This window comes from Manduca sexta, chromosome 9 (assembly GCF_014839805.1).
Source record: "Manduca sexta isolate Smith_Timp_Sample1 chromosome 9, JHU_Msex_v1.0, whole genome shotgun sequence".
In the NCBI taxonomy this organism is placed as follows: Eukaryota; Metazoa; Arthropoda; class Insecta; order Lepidoptera; family Sphingidae; genus Manduca; species Manduca sexta.
The window spans coordinates 5847311-5872973 of record NC_051123.1 but is presented as its reverse complement, the minus strand read 5'-3'; the positions used below and the strand labels follow the sequence as shown (position 1 = coordinate 5872973).

The following is a 25663-nucleotide window of genomic DNA, read 5'->3' as shown; positions in this document are numbered from 1 at the left end:
ATATGAATCATAAATATATAGATAGCTTCTGAAAATACCATCAGCGCTCCATTTTGGTGTGGGTATCGCCTTAAACAAAAACCTTCCGAGGATTCGCATAGACAGATGACGTCACAGTGAGTCGACATGAAATGTTAACTTCTAATAAATTATTATTCCAGAGTTATCTTACTTTTATAAGAAAAACTCCGCAAAACCCATAGCATTGTCAATTTTTAAAACTGTATATGGTGTAGCGTACTAGATATGTGAGGAAGTTAAATTTATACACTACAATAAAGGTCTGCCGAGTTTTTATTCATTAATTTAACCAACGTTTTAATTCTACTTTCAATTTATTCGACCTATCAAAGTGACTACACAGCGAATGGTTAAAACATTGCTTAACATTTAAAAATAAGGTGGTTACATTTCACAGCAAACTATTACAATCAGGACACTTATACCTTGAATGCAATAATCTAACTATAACACTAAACTATATAATATACATATTATACAGTCTTACTTATAAACTTGTTTTAGCGTTAAGAGGTTGTTAAGAATTGCTTGAACCGCTGTCAAAAAAATCACCGATTCCTAGTTTAAACCTTATTTAGAGGCAAGATGGCGGGTTTTGACTTACAGTTGGTCGAGTAATTTTTTTTTTTTTTTGGTTAGAACACAAATTTCTTTTAAGTAAGACTGATAGTAAGTATGCTGAAACTAATTACCGCAATGTAGATGTGTCATAACATGACAGAAAACAGCTGTGTATCGCCCTCAAATATATAATGTTCTAAATGTGAGATTAGATCATTACACAGTATACATTGTAAAGGGCTATGTGGTTAGACAAAAAGAGAGTATAAAAAATGCATAAATACCAATCTAGACCTATAGACAAAACTAATATATTGACTAAGTTGAAATCTTGATCTATATGTATTTAAATGACACTGGGTCCATGTTTGACTAATATGTAAAATATGGTGCTTACTTTATTTAATATCTTAGCCTCTGAAACTACAGAATTACTACACTCTATATTATAGACATAAATTTATGTTTTACTTTTTTTGGCACACATAACCACTACATACTAAGTACATTAGTGTCATAATTATGAAGAAATGCAACTGAGGAACAGTTCACTTTTAGGTAAAAATACAATATATACGACTTTATAGCTGAAATTACGAGATATTTTTTGTTATTATTATCAGTGATATTTCTACTCTTACAATTTAATGTAACTAAAACAAGGTTTTGACTTTCGACCAATTATATTATAATTGATACATTGTTTATCCACAAGACAGATTTATAGATGTAAACAGATACATAAATAGATAGGTAATAAACGCTAGATTCCTCATATTTATAAGTAGGTGTCATCTGATTACACCTCGCGCCCGTACTCGCTCGCCTACTGCGTTTAACATTTGTTAAGTATAAAGTAGACAAACGTAGTAACACCTTATCCTTATCTCTCTACGTTATATACAAAACTTATTCAAAGTCGGCAACTAGCTATGATACCAAGTACCTTGGCTATATCTAAATATTAATTATTCTCTCAATAAATGCACATGGAACACAAAGCACACTCATACAATATAATCACAGATTATATTTTACCAACGTTCTTAATTAGCAATGTTTGACTAAAACTGCGTTTCTTCCTTCAAATCAGATGTTTATGCTGAGCTGTAATCAACTAGATATAATTAAATATAATCACTTAATCATGACCTTCAGAATAATAAAAGCTTAAGATATTATTCTGACAATTTGCCCGATTACTTGACAAAATTTGAAATAATCCTGGCAACTTTTGTTTATTTTAAATCAAATACAACTTGTATTCACTACCTTAGAAATTATGAAATGATTACACATATTAATCAAATATCACTCAACACAACAATCAGTTTACAGTCTGTTATCGACAACAGAAAAACAAAAACCGGTTCAATAGTCCACTCTACTATCACACTATTGTACATTATTATCCACCAACACAACAGGTTCGATTTTTATAATCTCACTCAACTTCTGAACCGTAAACGGCACCAAAGTATTACAGAACGGCATCAAGGTCGTCACATTAGCGTACTCATTCAGCGAACTAGCTTTAGTACCGTAAAATGTATATTCTTTGTCCGCATCACTCACACTATGAGGCAATTTCGTAGTTGACTTCTTAGCGACTGCGTTAAAAGGTAGTTTGGTAGTAGACTTCCTCGCCACACGTTTTGGTGATGGTTCAACAGATTCATCATCATTTTTCCTCTTGGCCGAGTCGTCGTGAACAATAGCTGTGCCTGGATGGGCAGCGGTGTATTTCATCTGCACGCCACTGTGTGTCGCTCTGTGGTGCGATCTCAAATCCCGTAGGTAGCTGAACCGGAGGCCGCAGTGCCCACAGTAGTAGCACTCTCGTGAATCACAATGCAGTTTGAAGAACGCGTAGTTGATAGGCACTCCAGGGTGACATAAGTTGTGATGGTCCTGCAAAGACTGCGCATCCAACCGCAACTCTAGGCAAATACAGCACTTCACTACCACCTCGCCTTTCTTACCAAACTCTGTCACCGTATTTTCATGTATATGTGTATCCATGTCCTTATCCGAAACAAGTTTCTCACAATGTAAACAGATCTGCTTGGCGATATCATCTTGGATGCTAGATTTCTTCATGTGATGTTTCGGCAGGTCGATTACCTGCGGTGGTTCCGATGGGATCTGCGTTGATTCCATGCAGACACGCTCTTTTGGATGCTCCGCTCTTGTGTGTTTGAGAACCGAAGGCCTGTATCCCATATAGTCGCAATATTTGCACTTAAATGGTTTCAAATTGTAATGTCTCAGTATGTGCTCTCTTAACGCGTTAGTCCACTTAGTCTTGAAATCACAATGCGGGCACGTTTTAGGCTGAGACTTAGCCTTCTTGACCGGTTCAGACTCGTCAATGACTAGTTTCTCTTCGTCACTGTCGACGGGTGCGCTTCTTTTTCGTTTACTCAAATCTGCCGTAGAGGACACGCGCTCCTCGTACCTAACTACCAGTAAAGAGTTATCATCGGAGTCGGCTGTGGGCGTGTCGATGAGCGTTGTAGCGGACGCTTTTGTGGGTTCTTGCGCAGCTTCGGTCGTGGATTCATGCATAGGCTCGTGAGCGGGTTCGCGCGCGGACTCATCCGGGGACTCGTGCACGGGCTCGTGCGCAGGCTCGTGCGTGAGCTCGCGGAGCTGGTGCCGCAACACGGCGCGCACCCAGGCAGCGCGGCGCGCGGGGTCGCGCAACGCCTCGCGCGGAGACGCACTCGCCCCGAATGCTGGCTCTTGCAATGGAACTGCGCCTCATGATACGTCTGCGACATAAACGTGCAAATACTGCAGCACCACCTGAAATAACGTTATTTAATCACTCACTTTTTAGAAACTTATCCAGGCGCAAAATGCAGCCGCCCGTGTGTAAAATAGAAATATAAATTGCATAGTATTTTCAAGTATAAAACACGAACACCTGCACCGCAATGTAAATAACAAAACCTTACCTTATTTTGTTCAGTTCGCTTTCCAAGTGTTCCTTCATGGCTGCCTCGTCCTTCAAAGTGCAACTACACTTCGGACAGCAGAGTAGAGAGTCGCGCGGTGAGCCAAACGATCCGAACGCTTGTTTAAGCTCCTCCAAGTTTGCTTCATCAGTGACACCCTTAGAAGTGGAAGGTTTGTCTTCTACGGGCGGATTTTGTTTGGCCTTTTCTATTAGACTTGTTTGATGCTCTATCAGTCCGGCAACCCATTGTTCTACGTTCTTATCTGTGGGTAGTTCGACCGGCTCTTGAAAGTGTCTACGGTGTTCCGATTTGATGTGTTCGTTTAGCCCAGTTTTATGGAAGGCTTTGTAAGAACAGACGGTGCAGGCCCATCTGAAATATGAATAAAATAATTATGCTGGTAAAATATTTACTAGATGTTCGTTGATTATTACTAAATCTTCTACTAAGTTATTACAAAAAAAATTAACCTTATTTACTCGTACTTTAAATCTTTTTATGTAATACATGTCTTTTATGCATACTTACTTTCTATACTTCAACTCTTCGTACAAATGAGATTGCATAGCTTCAGCTGTGTCTTCTACAACAGCAGTACACAGCGGGCACTTGTACTTCACACCTTTTGGCTCACAGTACTCGCCGAATTTCTTACAAAGATCATCGTCAGCCTTGTCTATCTCAGATAGTTCTAAATCTTCAACCTCCTGCTTTACTATATTTAGATCTACAGGAACTACCGGCGTAACTGGATCTACTGCAGATTGGGAAGTAGAAGGTTCTGGAATCTCAGCCTTTACTACAGGCTCGGCTGCAGCGCTCTTCTGTTTCTGTTTCACCCACAACGGCGTACCATCATCATCGTCGGGTATCGAGCCCTCTCTATAATAGTAATAAAACACATCCCCAGCTTTGTTTGAATGGGCATTGGCCTGGTGTTTTGTGACGTTCTCCACCGCCGAAGTCCTAAACGGGCAGTAGTTGCACTTGTATTGCATTTTTGACTGGTGTATTTTGAAGCAATGTTCGGTCACTTCCGGTCGGAGCATGCTTTTGAAGCTGCAAAGCCCACACTGCCACGGCTTCAAATCCATGGTTGGCGCGGAAGCGGAGACGGTGGCGGGCGGGGTCGGCACCGGGACAGGCGTCACACCGCCTTCTCTCACTACCATCACCTGCGCCTCTTTTGGGTCATTAGGACACTTCGACAGATGCTTCTCCAATATTGCACGTTTGCAATGATAGAAATTACAACTTGAACAAGCATAAAGATTTTCCTCATGCATCTTCAAATGTCCGATAATTCGCACCGCTGATAACGGTTTGTTCATGTCGGTATGCTGGTGCGGCGGACAGTGCACGCAGAGATAATCGTTAGAGTTGGAGTGAAGCGTCTCCCAATGGATGCGGAGCATGACTTCGTCCAGCGATATGTAAGAACAACTCTTAGCGCCGCAAGTGTATCGTAAGCGGTCGGGAACGTACTTGGGATATCGAGAAGCGTCAGGAACCAGAAGAGAGACAGGAGGCAAATCTGATCTGGTCGGCTTCTCCTGTGCGCGATTGATGATGGAGCTGGAAGCGAGGTTGACCATCTTGTCGAAGTGCCGCTCGTTTGACTCGAGGTGTGGTACAGGGTTGACGGGCGCTGTGTCGGGTACGGGCTGTTGCTCCGCGTGGAGCTGCAGGTGCCGCACCAAGTTGAGCCGCACCTTAGTGTTGAACTCGCACAAGGCACAATACACCAAACTGTCCAGAATCGGGTTTATCGGCAGTTGATCGATGTCCTGTGGCCCGTAGCGTTTCAATTTTGAGGAGTCGGAAGATGACTTCCTTTTTTGTGTTGCTCTCTGTGCCGATTCATTAATAGTGTAAACCCTATTGTCTCCTTCAATCGATATTGGAGCATTAGCGGCGAAATTGAATGATTTGTGCGTTGTCTTCATGTGTTTTTTGGTCAATGTCGCCGATCTAAACTTTTCTTTGCAAACACCACAGGCATAGATTGTAATTTTGCGATCGGCGTGATTTTTTAAGTAGTGTTCAGCTATCTCTGCAATACTACCGAGGTGAGTGTTGCAGATTCCGTGAGGACATTGCACGACACCAAGGGTGAAGGGTTTCGTGCCAACACATGTAAAGAGATGCCTCTTAAACCCTGTAACATTTCGGACAAATATATAACATTTTGGACACTTGAACAAGCTATCCAATGGGACTTTTTTATATTCACGTGGCACTTCTAGCTGTGAACTCTTTGCAGTTGTGGGTGCGCTAGTATGATCGTCATCAGATATATCTATAACACGTGATTTGGGCTCGTCATCGTCGCTATCCAAGCAGTAAACTACTGTGTCCGAGGAGATATTCTTCGTCTCAACTCCGGGTTCGGTCTTAATAGAACTTACGCTATTGTCTTCACTTTTGTGTTTCAGATCCTCGGTAATTTCCAACTCATTGGGCCTAGGGGATGAGTGAGGCAGGAGTGCTGGAGGTGCCATGACGTCATGTTCCATGTTTTCTGTAAGCAGAACTTCACTATCTTCAATAATTCCTGGATCAGCAGATACACCGTCGTTATTCTCATCTGTGGTAGACTCTATTGGTTCAATGGAAGTCATAGCTTCGGTATGACCAATAAGTTTTTCCAACGCCAGAGATCTTTCCGCTTCTCTAACAGGGTTGTCATTATCTTTGGATGTGACGTCTCTAAATGGTACTTTTTAGTTTATTTAAGATCGCTCGTGGCAAAACCCTAATTTCGGAAGAACCATCCTGAAAAAAAATATATTTTAGTTGCGACATTTGTTTCCATTAAATATTTCTACCCAAATATCTAGTTCGCCAGGAAATTACAATGACCACGTGTTTGTGTGGTACAAGGACAGCAAGTTTACAAAGAACTGAAAGATTGTATACATTTATATTTGATTACTTCTACAAATTACTCTTTTTGCTTTCGATACAAAAGAAGATACTGATCGCTAATCTAATGTAATAACATGTTCTTTGGCTAAACTAAAACTGCTTACTACAATGTATTAATTCATATCCTAGACGTAAAAAATTATAAAATCATTAAAACTTACCTTGTTGGTAACAACTCGGAGGTATGCCTGCGGTAATTTGTCCGGGTGGCGGGAGGACGCGTGGGCTAACATTTCCGGTTCATTATCGGCACCGAACACACATGACGTGCATTGATACAACCGCAAACCGTGGATCTTCATGTGATGGACTAATTCAGAAGGGGACTGTACGGCGATCGAGCATATCTGTAAAATATATATTATTTATTTATCTTCAGGTGGTAGGTCTCTCATGAGATAATCCACCTTGGTAGGTATAACCGCAATGTCTATTTCTGCTGCCAAGCAGCAATGTATAGTCAGTGTTGTGTTCCGGTTTGAAGGATATTGTAGCCCACTGTAACTACGGAACATAATGAGACTTAACATCTCATGTCCTAGGTTGGAGAGCGCAGTGGTATACCAAACAATACTTTATAATTCAAGGTGTTGGATGGTGTTTATATCGTTTATGGGCAGTCGTATCGTTTACCATCGGGCGAGCGGCGCGTTCGTCTCGTCATTCAAAGCCATAAAAATAAATCCTGGCACTACGAAGTCAGAAATACATTTTAACAGGTTTCTGTCCCCGCAGGGGTATAGATCGATTAAATAAAACTGAAACATTTATAGTACTCACGCCAAAACAATTTTACAGTGTGTAAAAAAAGATTCAAATTATATTTTTAGAGAAAGATACATAAATACAAACAAAACATGCAATACTTTTTGACGTTATTGATAAGTGAACATTGCGTTGTCATGCCGACTGACGCATGTTTATTCATAGACTCTACAAACGCGCAATATAAAGTTGTACATGCCAACTTTAAATAATCGACCTATAAACAAAAATGCACCTAGACCAGTGCACCAACAACTCCACAAGATTAATTTAGTTAAGCCTTAGGGAATATGCATACGCTACATCATACGAACAACCAACGCATTTTATTTTATCAATGAGTACAGCTAGCTTAAATCATCGAACCAGAACATCACGATCCAGTATAAATATACGACCAGTAGACAAAGCAATATGTATGGTCTTCCTCCCGGTTTTCGCTCGTAAATGTGCGAAGAATTCTTCGAAATCAATATCTCACGATTCGCTGCATAAATGAGCGATCACTAGACAAACAGAGCCGTGTGTAGGTCCTCTCCTAACTTATCTCTTCGAAACGTACGAACTTGATAAAACAGCGATCTACAACTATGATAGCAAAATGATAGTAAGTATTAAAGACTGAAGACTGAAGACACCAGGCGGCCGGTCATTAAAACGTCAAATCGCTCCTACAAGAATTAGACGTTAATGCTTAGAAGTGTGTTGCGCCTACCCCACAGTAGAGTAGGCTTACGTAGAAAATTATACTACGGCGATAGTAATTGTTATAATTACGTACACTGCATGGATAAGGAGCCTGATGTCGCACTAAATGTTCCGCAAACTGTGTCGGAGTGTACGTCCGGAAATTACAACCACCGGCCCCATCTGAAAATGTTAAATACAACTCATTCGTGACAATCATATTTTAGGGTTTGATTAGATGTATAAAATACATATATAATTATTTATCGTTAATATTTACAGCCAGCATATTATTTGTGTAAACAGCAGATATTTTTTGTGTAAACTAAATATTTGATTAAATAACGCAAATAATACCGCAAGTTAAAGCTTACCTTCAGAAGAGGAATGTCCACATACGTAGCTAGGCACGGCTGCTTCCCTCGACATCAAATTATCATCCTTAGCCGTTGCAGTCATAGTATTTGTATGGAGGATAGCATCAAAAGACTGCCGCTCACTATGCAATCTACTGATATGAGAGCTCACTAACTGGCTAGAGGCAGCTCTATAGAAGCACAATTTGCACGAGTAAGAGCAATTTCCGTGTGCTTGGAACACGTGCATGACCAAGTCAATCCCGTTGTGGGAGGCATCGAAATCACAATAAGAACAGTTGAGCGCGCCCTCACCACCAATACGCTGGTGGGTTGTGGCGTGAAGAAGCGCAAATTCAGCATCGTCAGTTGTGAAAGAACAAAACTTGCCAGTGCATTTAAACACCTTAACTAATTTCTGTTCAGCCATCATTGCGTTCAGAACTACGCGATGTTTCTTAGACATTATTTCTGCTTGCCAATCTTCGTACCTGTACTGCTTGTCTTCTTGTACCTCTGTACTCAAAACTGATGGATAGCTAGGGCTTGCGCTCGATAGGCCTACTTGACCCCCGAGGCTCACCACGCTTTGTATTTTAGGAAATTGTACTGGGCTATCTTCGCGAATATCGGTTTCTAGGCGGCTAGATATCAGTTGATTTAATGGACGTACATTTATATATGGTTTAGAAACATCTGTAATATTTGAACTGTTACTTGGAAGATCATTATTTAACGATTCAGTAGGAGTACTTAGTACTTCGGTGGGTACTTCTAACTCTGGGAATTCACCCATATGTTTATCAAGGAAATGGTGTAGGCAGTCTCTGAAATTATGTACACCTTGGGTCGTCACAATCACTTTGCACAGAATGCAGTAGCCATCCCAACGCTCGTTGTGTTTGGTTTGAACATGTTTTTTCAGAGATATCAACAAAGTTGTTTTGTAATGATTGTCGTTTCCATTAATACAACAGACATATTCCTTAGCGCCAGATTTTTTGTAACAAATTTTGAAATGAGCATGTAGCATGATATCGTCAGGTAAAGTGGTGTCATTTTGTGTTTTGCTGGCTTCCGTAACATCCGGTTCTACAGGATCTGATACACGAGTTGGCGGGTCAGTGACTGGCAGCTCGATAGTTTCTTTCTTTATTTCTACTGAACCAAAATTGACCTCCATGTTGGATGGAAGTGGTAAGTTTTCTTCGTTTTCGAAAGTGATTTTTGATTGCATAGACGTAATGTTACTTTTCTTTTCAGTTTTAACAGTGATCGTTTTTTCTTCCTTTTCTGAGGCCAATTCCGAAACGGCAGAGGTATCGGCAATTTCATCTGTTTCATCATTTTTCTGCTCATCAGTAGATTCGCTAATGCTTCGATTTGAATGCGAACTTCTTAAAACACGCGGCGCTATCGTTGCTTGATGTTTTGCAAGTGTCTTTAACATCTTTTTTGTCATCGCAGCTAAGTTGATTGTGTAAACATCTGTCTGTTCATCATTATGACGGCCAATCACGTGCGTTTTAAGATTCTCTAATGATACTTGCGTAAAATTACATTTACCGCACAGGTAACCTATGAGTTGCCCGGTATTATCTTTGGGAGGAGGCGGTATGTCTAAGGTGAAATGACAAGTTTCATTTGCACATTCCGAACACGTTTGTTTATATTCACCTGTGTGCATACTAACGACATGCCAGAAGAAAGTTTCCAGTACTGCTTTATTTTTTGAAAATTCTTTGAAACAGAATCTACATACATATCTATCCGTAGATATTTTACTTATGGCCGGGAAATTGACTTCTTGGCATTGTTCGATGGCTTCTTTAGCTATTCCCGGGTTCATTCGTGACAGAGGTATTTCAGTGTGTGGATGTTGTTTTTTATAGTGGAGAACAATGTCTTCGCCATTGTATTCACACAAACGACATGAGTATGAAGTAACATTTTTTTCGAAACAATAAAACTTATCGACAAAACATTGACTGTCTGGTATAACAATATTACTTCGTTTATTCAACGACCCAATATCTGAAGTTTTTTCAGCCGGTTTAGCTTGTTTCTTCTTTTTAGATTTAGTCTTAATAACGCCAGTTTGCCATGATTTACCTCGACGTTTAGGTTTGGCTTTTTTTAGATCTGCTAATAATTCACTGCTTCCATAACTTTTTGACGAACCTAATGAATTGATCTCATCATCTGATGCTTCCTCAGAGTCACTCCCCTTTGGCGTACTTGTGTCAACACAATCTACTTCAAACTGATAAGGATCTATGTCTTCTTGTTTAGAAGCTTTTGCCTTTGATTTGTCTTTTATCGGCACTGAATTATTTTTCAATAAAAGTTTTGATTTACTAGGAGATGTACTACATTCTTCATTTGTTGTGTTATCATCATATGACGAAACTTTACGTTTAACTTTCTGTAATGATTTCTTCTTAGTTATTTTGTCTGTTACAAGTGACTCTTCAGTTTTGTTCTTATTTTTAAATTTTTCTAAAACAACAACTGGTTTTGGCTCCGATGGTGTTGTCTCTTCCTTCCGATTAGTACTTTTTTCATCTACTAACTTTGCTAACCGACACATTCTAATGCCAGTTGAATTTAACATTTCATCAGTCAAGAACATTTCTTTAATATCTTCTCGTAGCTTTAACAATTCCCTAGACGGCTTTTTTATCGTCGGCTTTTTTGTAACTACCCCAGTCCCTGCACGCGTTGTACGTTGCGTTTTTTTTGCCTTAGCGAATTTTCCCTTACCTTTTCTAGGTCCTTTCCCTTTCTTTATCAAAACTGTTTCAGTTTCATCCTTTAAATCTTTGCTATCTTTAGTCATAACCTGATCATCTGATTCACGATTCAATGTGTCTCCAACATTTTTTTCATTACTTTCCGCATCATGTATTGCTGGTTCTTCGCTGTCTATTTTATTGTCAGCTTGATCATTATAAGATATTAGTAAGCTAGTTTTTTCATCAACAACAGCTTTGCTTATCTCTGAAACAGATTTTTTATTGGTAACATGCGAAATTTCTGTTTTGTTCACTGTCTGCTCAGAAACTTCTTCTTCGTCGTCGGAAGCTATTTCACTGAGTTTTTCTAACTTTCTCTTTATTTTGTCGTTATCACCAGATTGTTCTCCAAGCATATTAAGAAGTTGATGTATTTTGGACTTGTCTTGTAATATTGACAAAAGACTGCCTATTGAATCAAGAGGTGGTACGGGATCTTGTGACAAGTTAGGGTCTACAAAATCCTTTGTTTCCGCGGAACTAAGTGAGGATGAAACAAGAGAATTCATTTCATTATGCATGTCATTCGTACTATCTGGTAAATTCTGTTCTTTGGTCTTTCCTATAGTTACCTCATTTGTGCTGTCAGCCGCAGATGTTTCGTAATTTACGTCCAGGTTTTCAACAGGCTTCACTTTCTCATCCTCAAGTGCAGTGTTATTAATATCTTTACCATTATCTGTAGTTGAGACTATCGCGTCATTATTTGTGTTCATTTTGTTAATATCTGCGACAATTTTGTCGTCACTTGGTATCTCTGAATCCAATTTAGAAATTTTATGATCATCATCTTGGCTTTTGTTAATATTAATGTCTTTCGTTTCTTGAATAATTGGCATTTCATTATTAGTAGCATCTAAATTTGATAGCGAGGTATTAGATGACGTATTAACGCAGCTAACAACCTTTTCTTGCATATCATTTTTAATTGACTCTTCTACAACATTCGTTTGTGCAGTAATATCTTTCTTAGTAGAATCTAAAGTGAGTTCTTTTGATAAAGATATTTCTTCCGAATTATCAGTACTACCTAAGTCCATATCTATATCTTTGTTTAAGTTTTCACTTTCCTTAGTTGTAGAGTTATCTATGTGATGATCTAGGTCTGCTATTAAAGCATTGATATTATCAATTACGGGATCTGACACAAATTTATCAAAAAGTGATTGGTTGTCAAATGTTGTCGAATCTTTTGCGGTCTGTTCATTTTTATTAGTTTCAAAATATTCTAATTTACTAGGTTCCTTTGCGGCATTCGATTGAATATCACTATCCACGGAGTCTTTGTTTTTTGACTCTAAATCTGAATCTGAACTTGAGTCGTATATTACAACCCTCTTTGATTTTCTAACCTCAAATCCATCACGTTTAGTGGAAGTATCCGCCGTTTTATCCTTTTTTAAAGACCTTGTTATCCTCCTTCCTGGACTTTCTTCTAGCGCAGTGTTTTGTTCATCATTTAAATACTGTTTCTTACTTATAATGGCTTTTGAATCAACTTTATTTACTGTTCTTTCAACTGGAACATTTTTTTCTTCGACCTGCTTAACTTCATCATCATTAATAACTCGTTTTATTTTTGGTATTTTATAATTCTTTACACCATAACCCGATCCCAAAACCGCACCTTTGGCGAGATTATCATTAGAATAATTAATTCCATGTTTCTTTTTGTCATAAGAGTGTCCACTGCTCCGACAGCTATTTTTATCTTCATAATCCCTGCGCATGCGTGGATCTCGATAATTTTTTTTAGGGGAATATGCCTGTTTACTTGTTTTTGTGGTACTAGGCACAGACTTATGTTTTGTACTATCAGTATATTTTTTTTCAACTTTATTATCTTCTGATATTAGAGTTTTTGTAACTGGTTGCTTTTCGTTCTGACTAATAAGATTCTTTTGATAGTTTTTCAAGTCCGTTTTTACTTTCTCGTAACTGTCATTTTTGTCACATAACAAATCCTTTCCTACGCTAGAAGCACGTTTGTAAGTCTTACTTCTGTATTTCGAATCATCAGCAAATTGCATCTTTGTTCTATCTGCATCGAAACAAGAGTCAGAACGTCCCAAACTTGATGCTCGTTGTCTGCGTGAATCGAAGGATTGATCAACTACGTCTAATCCTTTCTTTTTTAATATATCTTGGAATGTTGAATTTACACTTGTGTCAATAGTAAAAGATCGCCCCGCGTGTGATTTAACCGAAAGCCTGTTATCGTTTTCTTTTTCCTTGTTATCGTTTTTACTGACACTGTGGGCTCTAGACCGAGATGGTAAATTTTCTTGAGTCCCTTGGTCCCGTCCTACGCTTTTATCTCGTCGATATATATCGTCTGGATCTCTTTCTCCACGCCTCGATCGATAATCATAATATGACCCTCGTTTATCTGAAACATATCCTCTATTTTCCTTAGACCTTGCACACTCAAAACTTTTTTCATTTTGTGACGTCGATCTACTTCTCTCTCTGTCACGTCCATCATCTCTGTCATAATTTCTATAGGATTCTGATCTACCATAAGATCTATTTGGCGTTTGGTAATAACTTCCCGTATTAAAACGTCTGTTACTATAATTCCTGTTATCTCTTTCATCGCGTTGGGGTCGTGATTCGGAACGTCTGTTTAATCTTGGATCTTTTGAATACTGTTGGTTAATGGACGTATTTTGGGTTTGATCTGCTCTACTAAATGAGTAGTTCGGAGTCGTGCTACCGTCAACATGGCCAAAATGATGGCTAGGTGTGTTTGGACATTCTGAAATCCCGAAAGGATGATTAGGTGTTCGAGGACAATCAGATCTGCCAAATGGATGACTAGGCGTGGTAGGACAATCCGACATTCCAAATGTTTGACTTTGCGCAACAGGAAAATCCATTCTTACAAAGGGATTGTTTGGTGTTGGCAGACAATCCATTCTTCCAAACGGGTGACTAGGCGTTGCGGGGCAGTCAGTCCTCCCGAACATATGGCTTGATGCTGGTGGTATATCCGACCTTCCAAATGGATGACTCGGTGTTGAAGGACAATCAGATTGTCCAAATGGATGTATTGGAGTCGTAGGACAATCTGATCGGCCGAATGGATGTATTGGGGTCGTAGGACAATCTGACCGGCCGAAAGGATGTATTGGGGTCGTAGGACAATCTGAGCGGCCGAATGGATGTATTGGGGTCGTAGGACAATCTGAGCGGCCGAATGGATGTATTGGGGTGGTAGGACAATCTGATCGGCCGAATGGGTGTATCGGGGTCGTAGGGCAATCATTTCTACCAAAGGGATGATTCGGCGTTGTGGGACGATCTAGTCTTCCAAAATTCATAAGTGGTTTCGGTCCTTCAGACATTACAAATGAATTAGGCGTAGATAGGCTTTCAGACCACCCAAATACAGGTAAAGGTGTCATAGGTTCATGACCCTGCATACTATCATCATTTTTGCTCACCGAAGACCTGTCACTGTGTTTATCAGCATGTGAAATATTACCTCTTGAATCATGATCATTATCATTCCGACGAGATGTTCGCATTCCTATGTTTATTTCTGAATCGAGTGGAGAACTCACATCATTCAAAACTGAGCGTTCAGTTGCATCACGCGAATCGCACAAAGAAAAGGAAGGAGCATATACGTGCTGGCGGGGCGAATTAGTAGTGTTAAAGTCAGATAATTGATTTACCTCAAAACTTCTAGGAGTCATATTAGGACCAAAATTGTTACTCGGAAAAGTCGTTGATTTAGATATTTTCATTTCTTGCTTATTAAGATCTTTACTCTTTTGGAAAGTAGAAGATGATGGTGTTGTATTACCAGCCACTGAAGTTTCCTTGGGGGATAGCAGAGGCAACAATGTTCTCATATCGACATCTGCTTTAACATTTACTATTGACGCCTTAACCGGATCAATAGGTATAATGACTGGTTGCGTTTTTCCTATAAACCGTGTATCTTCGTGATCTGGTGATTTTGGAGCAAAATTGGAATATATCTCATCAATTGTCATATCTGATCCCTTTCGCACTTCGTCCTCAGAACTTACTTCATCATTGATATCTAATTTTGCAGGAAAATTAAATCTTTCACATTCTTTTTCCGTTAATTTTAAACTTTGCTTTTTAACACCGTCATCTCTAAGTGGCGACTTAAGCTTACCACTAGGAAAAAGGCTCAACGTTACGGGTGTTGTTTTTTCCTTATATTTTTCAATAGATATTCTCTTTTTGGGCATAAGTCCCTGATCATGGGACATTTTGGTAAGCTTAGGTTGGTGAAGTGGGGGTGTAACAACATCGAGACGTGATGTGGGCATTATATTATCACTCAATATTTCGTTTTTAAGTGCCTGCAAAATGTCGATTTGAGAATCAATATCTTTTTCTATAGGTTTCTTAGAAATAATAGGTTCGTTCAACAAGGGGATTTCAACACATTCATTCTTGTTAATTAGTTTTGATATATCAGTACATAACGACTTCGAAGTTTCAAGGGGTAAAATACTATTGTCTTTTTGATTTACAACTGAGCTATCAGGCGACCCTGCATTTTCTTCTTCTAATATCGGTTTATAAAAGTTAGCTTTAAATAGAAGAGATGAATCAGATTTTGTATTATTATCTTTAATTTTGTCTGGAGACCCATCGTTAGTTTTTTCACAATCGTATTTTTTATTAAAAACGTCCTCAGTTTTTTCCTTGCTTTTTATATCCTTATTTTCAATAGTTTCATCTTTTTCGATAAGCTTATCACTTGTTTTCTTATTCACTACATCTTTAATTATTAAATTAGCTTCTTTATTATGAACAATCTTATCACTTGTTTTCTTACTCGTGACGTCTTTATTCGCTTCACTCACTCGCTTTTTATCAACAACCTTATCATCCTTTGTAGCAGTTCCAATTATATCTTTATCATCATTTTTTTTGGTATCGGTTTTTTTTATATTCTGCGATTCTTGTTTAATTTCAACTGGGTCATCATCATCTATAACGAGCACATCCGCTGTAGAATCATTTATCGTATCGATTGTGGATTTAGCTTTTTCTTCTTTAGGAAATTGTTCACTCTTCGGCTCTATTTTCTTACTCTCTGTATCAATAAACATCTCTAAGTCACATTCATCATCAATGGTATTTTGGATTTGTTTTGATGACGTCTTATTGGAAGATTCACTTTCTTTCGAGTTGATAACTAGACAAATTTGTATTTTACGCGGTTGATTACTTTCTTGGATAGATTTCACTTCGCTCTTCGTTTTATCTTTCTCGACAAGCACTAAACTTCCATAAATACTCTCTATTGCTTCGCTTTCACTATCAGACAGTTCTCCTTCTTCTATTTCCTCCTTAGGTTTAACGGTTTTTTTTTCAGCGTATGACTTTAATATAAGGTCCGAAATATCGTCATTGGCACCGGTTTGTTTAAGTTCACTGAGTATTTGCGTTCTAAGTCCTCTCAGAGTTTCAATATCAACATCGTTGTCATTACAAGTAATAATTCTCGACAATATGTCTTTTGTATTCAAGGAATTTAAACTTTCTTCCGGTACATTTAATGTTATATTTAAATCTTTTGTTTTTTTCGACGATGTTTTGGTACTGGAAGCCTTTTTTGAATCTTTTTTGCTGTGCGAAGAAGACTTTTTGGGCGATCTTCGACTAAAAAGGACTGGATCTAATGAGGTTTCTTGATTTGTTGGTCTTGTTCTCGTACTTGGCTCTGGCGAATATAATACGCGTGTATATTTCCGTTTAGAATTTTGTTCTGGAGATTTCTTTTTCTCTTGCGAACTAGAAGAGACGTCTGAAAGAGTAGGCGATTTTCTGTGTGGTCTTCTTTGAAATAGAGCAGGTTCTACACTACCCCTCATGCAAATGTCTTCGACGTCACTCGCTCTAACAATTTCCGGCAATGTATCTGCGCCATCTTGTATTTTTATTACACGTTTGAGCTTATTTCTTACTATCTCCAATTGTGAATTGCTGTCCATTCTGGAGGAATCAATTTCACCTGACTTCTGTTTAGCAGTTGGTTGGGTGTCTCTCTGTAAAAGAATTAAGGCATTACATAATAGAAAAACCTAAATTAATTTATAAAAAAACATATATGAAAAAGTAATGTACCTGTTCAACTTTGGCGTACAAATTAATCAAAACTTGTTCACATTTCAGCAAATTTTCCATTTTCATCCTAAAAACATAAACATTATTACAGAAAACATATATTACAATACATGAAACATAATGCTGTGCGCGTAAATAAACAGAGTATAATCATATAATATAATAATGTAATATAACATGTTTTAATGTTAAAAGGAAAAACTCAACCTTTTCTTCTTATCCATTAGTAAATCTCTAAGAGATCTTATTTTATCGAGCTGGGCTTGGCGAGGATTCGCTGATAACGAGCTCGTACTTTCCAATCTTTTGATCATACTCTCCAAGAATGGAATGTACTTCTTCATATCCTCGAACTTCTGATCGTATTCCGACTCCATATTGATTGCTGAAAATAATGCAATATAGGGTAAATAACGAAATACTTTAACAACGTAGTATATATAAAATATACGTCACAAACACTAAAACAAAATAGATAGTAAATATTATTAGATTTGCAGTTGTCATTTTCGTCGATATTGATAAAGCTGTTGTTATATTAGCATCTGATATTGCACACACATTGAAGCAAGGATTGGACGATGGTAGAACTGACGATACATAAATACTTATATTATTTGATAATACTTGGGGGTAGATTGGAGTGGAAAACAATGGATAAAGTCTCTCAGCGATGTTGGAGATCTGCTGTTATCTAATTACATTACCTACATAAAGTTTTTATTTTATGCACGTCAATTTTTATTTTCTTTTATATCAAATTCTTAGCAGTTTATGAGTATAAAATGATTAGGATTAAATTTGCTTTTATGTTTTATTAAAGTTATAATTTGTCTTAAGGCCGAAGTCAATACCTTTTATAATTTTACGAAGATTTAAAGTGTGAATTATCTTAATTGCAAATGAAGTCAAGGTTTATTCATTTAAAAGGTTAAATACAGCCATTTAGACAGTTGGAAGCCAATAAATATCTATCTACCAACTGGAAGATCAGAAACAAATGGATTTATTTATGTGAAAGATCCCAATATTGCTAGAAGAGAACAAACTTTTAAAACACGCCTACTTCATTAAATTCATTATTTTGGAACTATAATATCGGCCAGACACACACGACTAATCAGTCAAATTTATACATCTCATTTTACATAAAATAAAAATAATCACAAGCCCCTAACCGCCAGTAACAAACGTTGTAGAAATGTTATTTGTGCGTCATGACTCAATGCATTAGGAATTAATAATGCAATCAATTCTGGATTTATACATAAATTCATTACTTATCTGCTTACATAGCAATATACACAAACATAAATTTATAAATTGAGATGCCTTTATTATGATTTACACTTGAATTTTTTTAGTGGACATATGTAATCATGGCAAAACTACCACCTTTATATATCGGCTCTCGACCTTTGCGACATAATATATTCTTTCAGAAACCACCGTGTCCACATTCTACACGTAGTACCCAACTTTGTACTGGATTTCTCAGAACAAGCACTTGTTCACTATAATTTCCATCGGCCAAGTAGCAATGTAAATATACCGATGCAGACTTGAAAATAAGTGCGAGCATATTGCCCGAATGGATGCAGTCGCGAAAGTGACCTTACTGTACATTTGTATAGTCGTTTAGCTATTCTTCCTCACTAATAATATCACATTGATCATTAACGTATCGGACATTAAGATTAGAAGTTGTTTTCATAATGTCGTATAGGTCATGGTCACCTTGACATATCGCATAAGAAGGTATGTCGTTATACTTAATTTTAATATATTAGGTAAATGTTTGCTATCACTTCCTTTAATGGTAAAATTATGTTTCAGAACAAGTTTGTGTTAGAAATTGACATTAACAATCCCGGCAGATTTCGTTTTGTTTTTTTTGGACGGCTATTTGCTTCCGTTGACTCTGCCATAGTCCAAGATTAGATGAAATTATCGATAATGACTACCATAGAATAGCAGCTATTCTTTGCTGCTCATCTAGTAACAACCGCGTTAATATATTTCATTAAAATTTCTGCACAACAGCAACATTTACACAAGTACAATGTTGCCGTGTTTCGAGGTTAGGCGAATTTAAAAACCATTCTACTATGAAATATAGAAGCCCATGTTTATTTTTATGTTATAATTATATCCCTTGCTTCCGACAGCCTTAATAAACACACTATATCTCTCAACAGTAACTGGAAGCATATTCAAAAAAGCTGGTACTGTTGTAATTATTATATAATTTATAAGGCACAAAAAAATTAACAAGTGTGAAAAGCATTTCAAGAGCTATGTCCTATCGACCCACGCTGGCAGTATACAATCTACATATAATACAATATTGCCTACAACGTCCGTCCAATAAATACTATTCGTTGACGTGTTTGTCTGACCGCATTCATGCATGTGCTCAAATATTTTTATCATTCCCGACAGCGCACCCTCCGGTCGAATCCCGGCTCGCAGACCCCAATTCTACCTGAACTCAGATGTGTATAAACACTATTGACAAGGAACGATTATGAGAAAAAGGAATTAACCATTACGGACTGTATAAATCTTTAAATTGCGCTAAATTACCATGAAATTAATGCGTATGTATTACGCGAGATCAACAACTTAAAGAGGACAATTTTAATAATAATATTAGTACTTATATCAAGTCCCAGGGAGGCCTACTTAGGTATTGTAGTTAAACACCAATGTGCCGGTTTATGGTATGCAAGATCCAATTACATCAGTGTGTAATATTATTACGTATTATAAAAAGGGCCGCGGCTGTATATCGAATTCGAAGTTGATATGTTCGCTACTGTTTGAAGGCGTGGCGTCCGCAATTAGGTCAACAACCTCTTCGTTTATGTTTCGAATGGACAATATGGATAGCGTTCTGGCCATACGCACTCATCGATTTATTTAATAATTTCAAGGATAAAAACTAGAAAGCTCGGACCTTTACTAAAGCCATTTTGGGAAATAAGTACTTATAGAAGAAGAAACATATTCGATGCTTCCACAGCAAGTACTGAAAATAAGATTATTATCAAAATTAGCTGAGTAAAATATCTTCACAGGGACGTATTCGCGAGCAACAGCTCCATTTTCTCCTGTCCTTTTGTAATTTTTTATACTTGGACGGTGAAAAACGGGTTATTATAAGCGTAAATATCGAAAATTCATTAGCCATTAAATAAACTCGTATACAATTATATTAACTACAAAATACTAGCAAAATATAATGCTATTTCGTTCAACAAGATGTCAACTAATTGAACAATGTTCAAACATGTTTAACTCGTTTTGGTTTGCTTCGCAATCCCTATTCATTGTTAAGTCCCTAGAACATCTACACAATCTGCAATGTATTTTGTAAAATCCGAATAAAAGGTACAAGAATATAAAAGAGTTGCAGACTAGGATATCAGGTAATAAAATTAAAATAATAGACCAAAATAACAATGCTGTAATAGGGAGAATAAGATTTACTCCGACATAAGTTGATGAAATAAAACCACAGATGTGGTCTTTCCATTTCTGAGCTCACTAGTGTGGGTTCAGATTTCCTTGGTTGCTTAATGTTTGCTTATTAATGTAATCCTTGCTTTATTAATGTTTAAATATACGTCTTCTCAGTATTTTAACCCTTCCAAGTTCATTATCTTTGGCTCTGGTATCCACGTTAGATATTTTTTTTATTATATTATTTATGGTTGAGAACAAAAACTTAAATAACAAGAATACTGTGTTTCACGATTTATATCGTCAAGGAAAAAAAACAAACATGGCACGCATTGCGTCGGTCATAACAAAATATTAAAATATTTCACAGCAATGCCGTAAGAAGTAAAGATAAGTTATAATTTTAACGGTCTATCTTGAATACTATAGAAAATGAAGTACCTACCAACAGATATTTGTAGAAATGGACATTCAGCCATAAATTATATTTTGAGAAAATTAAGAAGTTTTGTTAACGAACGTTTAGATATCATTTATTTTAAACTTAATGCGTACGCGCACACAGAACTAACCTAATTTTATTAAACCTCTCACCCCCTTTAGATTCCCCGTAGAATTCCTGGTGTAGCCGTCCTCTTATATTTCAATCTGTACTCAAGAGTTAATTAAACTTTACTTTTATTTTTCTTTCTCATTTAACTTGCCAACTCCTTCAACACGTCAAGTGGTCTAGAACAAATTTTGTACAATCGGAGCCCAATTTTGTCTAATATTAGAAGTCACACTTGAATTTAGCAACGTTTTGGGAGAAGAGTCGCAGAGCAGTGTTTTATATTCCTGATCCAAAGCATATCTTACTCTAGCATTCAATTTATTACGCTCCGATGATCGTTGTCAATGCCAAGACTCGAATGCTGCGTGACGGTAAGTGACATATTCTTTTTATAGTACAATGTTGCGATGTTCTATCTACTTAGTCCTTAAAAATGTTCTAGTGTGTTATCTGTTAAAAGTTCTTCTAGAAAACAAATGTTTTTTTTTCTGTTTAATCGTTTATAAAACAGAAAAAAAAGACACTTGTATTCTTAGTAAATCATTAAACAGCCTTATATGTAATTCTACGTTTTGAACAAAGTACACAACGTAGTAACACAAAAATGTATTCATCAGTTTTTATTTGTAAAACCAACTAAACCCTTTAAAGAACAATGATATAGTATTGTATTACGAGTGATTGAAACAGCAAACTTAGCAATTCATCAAATAGAAACTAGAAGGAATTGAAATAGACACTATGTTTTACAATAATTTAGAGCAAAAGGCATCCCATCCTTTGTACTATGCGGTAACTACGAGACACGAGATATAGAATAGAAAGTACTGTGAAATCACTAGAATACAATCAAATTTGTAATCCTACAACAAATATTCTTCATGCACTACTCTACTTGAAGTTGCCAATCAGCACTAGTATAAGAGTTCATACTGTTTATAATAAAAAATAGGTAAACAAATATGTAGATTCTATCACCTAATTATCCTACAGCAATGTCTAGAAATTTGTTTGGTAATCAGACGATGCTCAGGGGCATGTAAACAATCAAATTATTTATAGGAACGTAACTTTAGTCAGAAAGAACCACATGTCAAGAGACGGTTAGTAAATTATGATAAGTTCTATCCAGTCACCGCAAGATTGTCGATAGTGTCACGTTTTGGTCACATTCACGCTACCTTGATTAAAGTATTGGCTGACGAACAATGCTTGACAGGTATCGTATGTCCAATGTCTATTTCTTGTTTGTACAAGTTCTTGAAATGTTACGTCTGACTCGCTCTCACATGTCTGGCAGTAAGTAATATGATAGCCGTTGGTATCTGGTAGGGTACCTACTACCTACTGCTTTTCTTTTATACATGTTGCTATTATTTACTTGGTTTGATTCTACAAACTAGCTCTCCAAAACTCTATTTTGACATATTTGTAAAAATGCGTTAAGTAGTTCTATTCCACAGTGTTGATTCTTACTTCTGGATTCATAGAAATCATGATTTTTCGTTTGTTGAGGTAGAGCTAATGTCAAGCCAGTGCCCTTCTTGAATTTTTCCTACCAATAAAAATAAGCATTAGCCAGAAGACATTCAATATCGGCCAAATCTAATATTTATTGTTTGTAATCCCCTCACAAATGTTTCACAATACTTAACAGAAACTAAACGGGTATTTCCCGCTCGAAGTGCAAAGAAAAAAAAGTGCTTTTGAAACACTAATACATACAAAAAAGTTTCGTCTTCTTCCTTTTTAACAAAAATGATATTTTCACTTAAACCAAGCCACTTGTAAACATATTTGGCAGAATATAATTGGTGTGCATTCAATCCGATTTTATCAGGCAACAATGAAAAAGGAATTAAGTCAGGATAAATTTGGAGGGCTTTCAGAACGAAAGATAATACAGGTGTAATATTATTCTTACTTGTATTAAAACTGAATTTCTGACAACGTTGTGGGAATGAAGTTTTCGCAAGTATGTATTATGAGTATAAGAATAATGTCCAACCATTTTGAAACTAACCAAAATCCATTGGGAGATTCACATAAGTTTCTCTCGACGCGGCATATACCTACCCTACCACAAATATTTTATAATTTTCACCTTTGAAAAGATGTACGAAACAGATGTACAAACAGTAACAAAGTCATGAGAAGAAACTACGAGCTAAGAAACAATTGCTAAAATCAAGCAAACGTATTTTGTATTTTATTAACAATACGAATCCCCCCCAAAATCTTACCTACATTATGTAAAATTAAAATAAAATAAATTAAGACATTTTTGTCTGTTATTTTTTCTTTAGAGGGGTTTCACAGCAACTTTTTGGGATATTATGAAACTATCCCCTGGCAACTCAGCTCGTTTATGGCAAACAAAATGTGAATTGTAAACGCTATTTTAGCGCCACATTATAAAGTAAAATATAGAAAAAAATTCATATAACAATTATTAATAAATACCTTTTTTCAGAGAATATGGCTGACGTGATAAGGTCTTGTAAGAAAGAGAACAATGATGCCTTATTCAGACTCTTGGCGAATAATTCGCCGAATGATTCGAGCACGAAGACGACTGAGTTATAGGCAGCAAATGCACCTGCATAAGCTGTTCATCAATACAACATTTTAGACATCTGAATAAGATAGGATAGGTGCCGAGTATAATGGAAGACAAAACAATTCCGAGTAGGTAAGTAGGTGTATAGCTATTCCTCAAAATGTTACTTAGGTTGGTATGTCGACGAACCAATTGGCAATTATTTACTAGAGTTTCAAAAGTTATACAATACAAATACTTTTAACTATCTACCCATGTAGTACAGGACCATTAATTAATTACCCACTTACAGTTGCCTACATTACTTTTGGCTTTTGATGTTATATTGCTCACTCGCGTCAAATCCACTCCAATAGTTGTAACGCGAATAATATTTCAATATTTAATTAACTAGTTGAATATCCAAATTTATTATTACCTAAATGGGTATACGACGACTTAGGTACAAGGTAAAACTGCCGTAGTGTCGATTCTTACACAAATGGGAGGCACATTCAGACATTCCAAGCACACATGAAAACAATTCACGAATCTTCACCCCAAACTATAATATTTTTCAAGAATAACGCCACGCACATTTTTCGATTTTTATCTCCTTTGTGTCCACTACAAAATGGAGGGCGAACCGCCAGCTCCTCTATGCCTTGCGTCCCATTGGTGAAACAGCGCGATGTTGAATGAAATTAAATCAAGATGGCGTCGCCCTGCACTGTCTTATTGACTATGGCAGTTGTAAAAATAAATGTAATTTATTATCTCAACATGAATTTTATTTGTATAAGCTCCTGTTATTTTTCTTTATTTTATTTTTTTTATTAAGACAGCATTACTATAATAATTATTTGGTGTAATTAGGAAATCATTTTTTTGTTACATCACCATACTAAATGCAAAAAATAGCGTGCTATTTCCGGTGCAACAAACACCACGTTAACATAATTATATAATAGTTTGCTATAAAACTATATTTAAATTAAATAATATTATATTGAAGTATATAAACACCCACATCATAAATGAGAATAAATAATAAGTAGGTATCTAATCCAAAACGTACCTTCTATTCCAAGTCATTTTAAAAGGTGGCCGTGGAAGCCTATCCAGATCCGCTTGAGCAGCTTATAAATTACAGAAAAATATATAAATATGTGTGAAATCGAATTTATAAATTAGTAAATAACCTAACTACGTCATTATTTATAATCAGCGTGACCAAACGTAATAAGTAATTAGGTCATAGTTACATTCAACATAAAATGCACCAAATTATTACCTACAAGTTTATAACAAACGACGAAGATGTATGAAATCTCGTACGGGTATTAATTTCACACATTTCGTCTTCAACACAGCAGCGCGCACATTATTCCGCATGAAGAAACCGACGCCATCATGCATTTAAATAAGTATTTCGGTAGGTTCGACGCAATGTAATGATTCACTAACCTGTAGAGTCTATATCAAATTCAATAAACTTTATTTCTAAACTCCGCTATACACCAATATGGCTACGCTCATTTTGAAGAGCTCCAATGTGCCCTGTGTGGTTATAGTTCTTTATTATAGCTATTCTTTGTTCGTCTCTGTCGACACCGGACGGCGACTGTGGAGCGGAGCGACATGTAGCGATGCAAGGACGGGGACCCTCGCCCCTCCGCCCAGGGCTTCGGTAGCGCGGCCTGCAGCCAATCCAAGAATCATTCGCCCGCCGAACACCGCTTAGGGAGTACCGCGCGCCGATTGCCGCTGTTTTTTCTACTGGTTTCACATATCCGTACACACTTTCCTTCTGCAGCCACGTTCACACCCGCAACGCATATTTTATCTATCACTACAAAAACGGTTATAGTTATTGTGTTATTTTGTTTTGCAAACGGCCTGTATCGTGG

At 37.0% G+C, this 25663-nt stretch overlaps 1 protein-coding gene across 1 annotated transcript; it reads right to left on the bottom strand.

The window, feature by feature from the left end:
* Window positions 1-293: 293 nt before the first annotated feature.
* Window positions 294-25663, bottom strand: LOC115449148. Its single transcript, XM_030176875.2, is given in 11 exon segments — window positions 294-3311; window positions 3314-3390; window positions 3543-3917; window positions 4074-6272; window positions 6274-6320; window positions 6635-6820; window positions 8020-8108; window positions 8300-17117; window positions 17197-17263; window positions 17404-17581; window positions 25221-25663. Coding segments are annotated over 10 exon segments (13362 nt in total). The 5' UTR covers window positions 17574-17581; window positions 25221-25663; the 3' UTR covers window positions 294-1977.